The sequence below is a fragment of the Cyprinus carpio genome, unplaced genomic scaffold (assembly GCF_018340385.1).
Source record: "Cyprinus carpio isolate SPL01 unplaced genomic scaffold, ASM1834038v1 S000000383, whole genome shotgun sequence".
Taxonomy (NCBI): domain Eukaryota; kingdom Metazoa; phylum Chordata; class Actinopteri; order Cypriniformes; family Cyprinidae; genus Cyprinus; species Cyprinus carpio.
Window position 1 is genome coordinate 867 of NW_024873126.1, and position 7,251 is coordinate 8,117.

Here is a 7,251-nt window from a genome sequence, read left to right on the forward strand (position 1 = left end):
AGCAAATGCAATCAGTATCAACAAAATTGATCTTTGCAATGCAGAGAAAACAGAAACTGCATCTGAAGTGCCATTTAGATGTTTTTACACACTGTTTAATGCAGCTCTGAGGGACATGGAATACTTTTAACCCTGGAGTTACAAAATTATAATAATGTTTTGATATTTTAAACATAAAACATTGAAAACTGATGTTTGAAATTGTTTTTTAAACAATGAAATGGTACCCTTAAATGTGAAATTAAAACAGCCGTAGGTGGCAGCGAGTCACTGTTAATAAGTGAGTCATTGCGACTGAACAGAATCGTTTTAAACGGTTGATTCATTCAGGAACGAAACACTGTCATGTTGCTCAGAGACGCAAAACAGTGGGCTGTGTTGGAATGATTTTTGTTTTTAGAAATAGAGCGCAAAAAGTGAATATGTTGTCTAAAACGTAAAAATTCTTGATATTAACTTCTTGTTTATTGAACTGTTGTATGAAATCAATGTCACATTTGCAATTATGCAGACTTCTGGAGAAAAACGTCACTCTTCGTGTGATAGTAACTATATTAAATGATATATAAATTATATAGATCTAAAATTAATAGATTTAAAATAGATTTAAATTAACAGTAGCCACTGCAAATCGGGGTGGCCACAGGGGTGGCCAGAGTTTATACAGGGGCGCCCCTGCATGTTCGGTATTCGGCCATTCGGCCCAGTGTTTCATTTTGTTCCGTTTCGGCTTCGGCCAAGAATTTTCATTTCGGTGCATCCCTATTCTTTCGTGATTTAGTGGTTACTGTTCTCTAACTTTAATCACTGTGTTTTCCACAAAATAATATATATATATATATATTTTTTTTTGTTAAAATGGCTTGATTATTTTGTCAAACATGTTAGTATGACAGTGGTATACCTACAGCTATTATAACTTCAAATTTTGAGTGATGAAGATGAACAATATTTCAGAAAAAAAAAATCAAAATATTTATAGATTGTTCTAATTAATTTTGATATCCACTGTATACATAAGTGTGTGTGTGTGTGTGTGTGTGTATATATATATATATATATATATATATATATTTATTTAGCATATATATTTATTTAATGTGATCTTTGTATGAAAGGTGAACTATGAAAGCATAAGTTCTTCTTCTCTGAGAAGCTTCTGACCATCAGCACTGCAAAGAACGTCAGATGTGAGCAGGAGCACTTTATAGTGTTGTTGATTTCTGTCTCACAGCCGGACGTCGTCCATTTAAGTTCTCCTTTAAAGAAAAGAGAGCGATTAACGAAATTAATTTTACCAAATTAATTATTTAAAATAAATTGTGTTTGTTGAAACTGATCAGTATAGCCATAAATGAATGTACCTTTGCCATCCCAAGAACTGCAGGATGCCTTACCGACCTGAGAGAACATGTTATTTATTTTTTATTTTATTTTGTTTTCACATTTTCTGGTCATTATAACAAAATTAGTTCTGCAATAAAATCTTCATTACCTTATCATTATGTGTAAAGAATATGTCAATATTTTCTGTAAGGTTGTAGATTTTGGCCCTCATCGTTATTCCATAAACCTCATTGTTCAAAACAGTGTAATTTTTAGTTTCATTCTAAATCAGAAACCAAGACAGCAATCATGAATCAGATATGAATGTGTGTGAATATAAGTGATCAAGAAACATTAGTTCAAAAGTCGATTTTTTTAAGAATCTTTCCATTTTAGAAAAAAAAATAACAGAAGCATACAGTACCATATTTATCATGTTTCTGAATAGTAGAACTCCAACAAATGCAGTTCCATTGTTTTCAAGACGTGATTTATAAAAAGCCTCCTTGGAAATCTTTGTATACCAGGAACAGTTTGTATTCATGAAATTTTGACTCTCAACAGCCTGAAAAGAAGAATTGCCATGAAAACTGATGAATCATTCAATGTTTTAATGCATCTTAGCTCTAAGGTTTACCATAGCATGTTCTGAAGAGTAGCATATGTTGATCTCTTTGGTTTCTGTGTTCTTGGCTTGTACATGAACAAGACCAATAACATCCCCCATGACAATCATTGCATTGCTTTTATTGCTTTTTTCCATCTCTTCCATCTTATACTCCAGATTGTCCAAAGCCATTGCTTTTATTGCTTTTTTCCATCTCTTATGAATTGTTGTATATGATGTGAAACTGGTTGTTGGATTATGAGTTGCCGTATGTGATGTGAAACTGGTATTTGGATTGTGATCTGTCGTGTGTGATGTGAAACTTGTAGTTGGATTGTGAGTTGTCGTATGTGATGTGAAACTTGTAGTTGGATTGTGAGTTGTCGTATGTGATGTGAAACTTGTAGTTGGATTGTGAGTTGTCGTATGTGATGTGAAACTTGTAGTTGGATTATGAGTTATCGTATGTGATGTGAAACTTGTAGCTGGATCATGAGTTGTCGTATGTGATGTGAAAATTGTGGTTGGATTATGAGTTGTCATATGTGATGTGAAACTTGTAGTTGGATCATGAGTTGTCGTATTTGATGTGAAACTTATAGTTGGATCATGAGTTGTCGTATTTGATGTGAAACTTGTTGTTGGATTATGAGTTGTCGTATTTGATGTGAAACTTGTTGTTGGATCATGAGTTGTCGTATGTGATGTGAAATGTGTAGTTGGCTCTGGGGTTGTCGTTTCTGATGTGAAACTGGTATTTGGATTGTGATCTGTCGTATGTGATGTGAAATTTGTAGTTGGATTTTGAGTTGTCGTATTTGATGTGAATCTTGTAGTTGGATTATGTGTAATTGTGGTGTGTGACAGTGGTGTAATGGTGGTTGAGTTTCCATCAACGCACGTCACACATTTCCATTTATTCTGTTCAAATTACATGTTGTTTTTGTTTCGTTAATTCTCTTTAAAGAATGTATTTGATTAGTTATACATTTAGTAATTTTTCACTAGAGCAAATATAATGTCAGTTCATGTTGTAGATATTTATTTTTATTCTGAAATCAAACTTTGATGGGTGTGAAACAGGCAACTGAAACAACTGAAAAGCAGATTATAAATCTTATAACAGAGTTACTGCATGTATCTTGTTTATATTCCGCATTTTTACATTTCTCTCCAGGATCAACAGACTCGCTGTTCTGACAACCTCAAGAGAACATGACACATAATTCAACATGGTGATCAAATCATGCAGCCTTTGAAATCAAATAATTTAAACCCTGAATAGTAATAAAAGGACAACAGATTAATAAAAAAACAAAAGATAGATAAAACTGATTGTACAATAAAAGTGTAGTCTATAATTTACATCCTGTCTGACAACAGATAATAGTCTCAGTTTTTAGAACTTGTAGAAGATTTAAATAAATTATTTCAAATAAATATTTAGTAAGATTATTGCTTTACTCAAAACACCTGCCAATGGGTTATGAGAAAAGCAGAACATTTTTTTTTTTGTTCTCAGTGACTTATTTTTTGTGTTGATTTTGATGGTCCTTTTGGATCCATGTTTTGTTGGAAGATCCAGCCACGGCCCATTATAAGGCTTTCTGACACCATGACTCAACTGTTTTCTGCAATTATCATGCTGTGTTCCTTGGAGAGTGTTTGGCCACTCAAACTATCTTCCTCACGTAACGTTGCATTAAGACATTACAGAGACAGAAAATATACTGTAGGCAGATTTGTAACATTTCCTGTTGACTGGAACTCCTTAATTATTGTCCTAAAGGTGGAAATGGAAATGTTCAATGCTTTAACTTTTTTCTGACTATTTTTTGTTGTTGTTGTTGTTGACTTTCTATTAGGGCTGCCACTAAAGACTATTTTTATTTTGATTAATCTATATACTAATTTATCGATTAATCTTAACGATTAATTTCCCACAAAAAATCTAAATTTTTAAAGAACATTTTTTTTAAACTTGCAACTTTGCCATTCAGTAGTGAAGCATAAAAAAGTATAAATGTAAACAAGCCATTGATGAAATGTAAAACTAAATGAGTAAAAATGTAAACAAACCTAATAAAAATGAAATGAAAGGAAAATAATTACAAGAGTCTGAGATAGTCAGCATGTTTCTAATGTTAATATATCCACATGTTCTGGGCTTCTGTTCATTACAGCTGGGACAACTACAAAGACTGTACAAAGAACTGTTGTACCCCCAACAGTTGGGTTTTCACATTAAATAAATGCAACGTTTAGAGTCCACTAGAATCAAGTATTAAATTTTATTATTAAAAATTATTATTAAAAAATGTAAGTATTAAAAGTACTCTTAGAAATGTGTAAACAACAGATTTAAACAGACATCTCCAGCATGATGAAAAAAAGGACTTCAGTAGTGAAACTCCAAATGAAATCACAATGCTCTTAAACTTTAAAAAAGTGTAAGTGCTGTAGCAAGAAGGAGAAAATATTTTATCTTATTTCAGCAACTTGCTCTTCAAAGAGTGAACTCTTGCAGTGCAAGAGTCTGATCTTTTTATTTTAATTCCTTTGGGTAGTCAAGGTTTAATGTGTACACCAGGCCCATCAGGTTCAGAAAAGCATTAGGTATATCACTCAGGTGACGCATCACCACTTCTTCCTCAATCACCAGGGCAACGTCATTGTAGAACGCTGGGAGAGGCTCCATCACATTTTCCACAACCACTAGGATTCCGATCACCACACCCTTTATCACGTCCTCTTCATGGTCACTGGGCTTTGTAGAATAAAAACAAAATTAAGGTACTATTACATAAAACCAGTTTAATAAAAGAATAATAATAAACTCCCCAGACCCCTGCAAATTAAGAGATCTAATATGAAATTTTCCCTTGTTTTGCCTTAAAGATTTCAACTTACCTCGCACATCTTCATGAATTTAGAGTCTCTTGCATGTACCACGGCAGGCCAAGCAATGCTGCAGTCCTCATCCTTTGGTTTGTTGTCTGTAAAATATAGGATGGTTAAAGTACCTGCCTTATTGGTTCAATCCTTTGTTTTTCTTTTCGTTTATCCTTTCACCCCCTCCCTCTGTCTTGAAAAATAAAAACATTAATTTCAAATATGTACACTTGTATACTTTTAAATAAATAACCAGTGATGTGGTGCAACAACAGTTGTTTGTTACCTTTTTTGTTCAGCACCAAAATAAGATTTAATAGTCTATGTAACCAGCTCATTAACCTGATATCATCACCTGATATTAACTTTGTATAAAATAATAAATATTATTTTTAAAAGACTGTGATGACTCCAACATTGTATTAACAAAACTAGTTTGGGACTGCTATTAAATAGCTTAACATTGTTAAGTGTTTATTTATCAATATTAGTCATATTCTTAGAATTTCTGTTTATGTTAAGTAAAGGGGGACAGTACTTGTTTGAATCTACAATTTTTGTGTAAACAAATTTATTATAATATGCATTAAAAAAATGACCATGGGAAAATGTTATAAAGCTAGACTTATTCAAAACATCATTCAATAATTTGTAATTAATAATCACCCATTACAATTTTAAGGGAATAATCGACAATTATGATTTTTGTCATAATCATGCAGCCCTAAAAAAATAAATATTAAAACTTTTTATTTTAAATTTATTTTATTTCTATTTCTGGATGATGCATTTAATGTTATACTAATGTTGCTGTCAATATATGCTGTAAATATCGCTTTTATTTTATTATATATAAATAATGTAATCCTGAAATTCATGATTCTTCAGGGCTTCACAGGTAACACAATTGACATAAAAGTTTAATTATGTGATTATGAACTACAAAAAGTTGACATTATATTAATACAAAATCATGGCAAGTTACCTGTATAGGCCTACAGTAGACGTGCTCAAAAACATTCATATGGTATGTCATTTGAAAAAAAATAACAACTGTGCCTGGCAGTGCGTGTGGCTCCTGATTAACGTACTAATCAAGTTGAAATCAATACGTGGTTGGTGAGCGCAAACGAAACAAGCCTAATTTTTACATGAAAGAAAGCACAAATCAGGGTATACTTACTCATTATTTGTGGTCCATAAAAATCCACCTGTAGTCGTTCAAATAAGAGCTCCTTCGTCTTTTTTTCTCGCATCAGCAACTCATGTCGTGATCTCGTGCAGAAAATGGCGATGGCGCGTCTGGCTCAAATTCGTTAAAATAGTACGTCATCATGACGTAGAGTTTCTGGCACATGCGCATTACGCAGAAAATTGATAGAACCTATGTTTTGTAGTTATATGAACACATTATTTTAAGTTGTCCATTTCCCTTCAAGTTGAGGTTGTTATAACTCATCCTACTGTGTAGTGAGACACTGCAAGTTGACAGGACATGATTTCACTTGTCCATCTCACTAAAACTCAGAATCACTTTTTACAGTGTACTTAATCTGTGTTTCAGAAAGCCATATTTTAAACCATGATGAACTATTCTAGATTAAACCTTCTCCTGGCTTAATTTAAACCCTGTCTGGACAACTGCTCCTTCAAGTTTAGATTTCTTACCCTGCAGGCAGATATTTTTTGATTGTTTTAAGCATAAAGCATAAATTCTGATACATTTCTTTGAGATGATATCTTGCGTCGGTTGGCTTCTCATAAGTTCTTTTTGTATTGAAATATATTTACTAGAAAAAAATACTAAGAAACACAGGGGCCCTGTTATACATCCACATGTCACTTATAAAGTGGGACTTGATCTGCTATATTCTTATGCAAGTGGTTACAAGTTTCAGCTTACCTCATCTTGAATGTTTAAAAACTTGACATAAGATACTGGTCTAGATACTAACATAATGTAGTCTTATAATGAAAACTGTTGTGTTCAGTATTTAAACTCTACATTCATCAGTGCAACATTCCTTTTTTTTTTATTTACTTCCAGGAGAATATAACACAAGATAATGATGTAAATTAATTAATGCACATTAAAAAAAAAATTCATAGTGGCATCTTACACTCTTCTGTTAAATAACCAACTGTCCTGCTCTAATTAAAGACATAAACTGAAATTAAAAACAATATAACAGTGGATGAATCTTATCTTACCTGTCTGTAGATTTATGCTGCTGATGCTCATTATTATTATGTGGATATTGAAAGTTTCTGTTGATGTGAAGGGGTGGAGTTTTAATTATTATTACTAAATATAACTAATGTAAAATAGACTCTGTTTGTACCATGATCTGCTCTTTCTCGAGAACTCATTACAGAGCTTACAGGACAATGAACATTCAGACTCAATTTAAAGAGCCTGTTTTTTA

General features: G+C 32.5%; 1 protein-coding gene across 1 annotated transcript; it reads right to left on the minus strand.

The window, feature by feature from the left end:
- Nucleotides 1-1,164: 1,164 nt before the first annotated feature.
- LOC109055208 (adhesion G-protein coupled receptor G1-like) lies at nt 1,165-2,125 on the minus strand (the record flags this gene model as incomplete). The annotated part of the gene is made up of 5 exons (XM_042753911.1): nt 1,964-2,125; nt 1,751-1,891; nt 1,496-1,609; nt 1,365-1,401; nt 1,165-1,259 (listed from the first exon to the last, which is right to left on the minus strand). Coding segments are annotated over exons 1-5 (549 nt in total), but the record flags the coding sequence as incomplete, so codon positions are not given.
- Between the last annotated feature and the right edge of the window lie 5,126 nt (nt 2,126-7,251).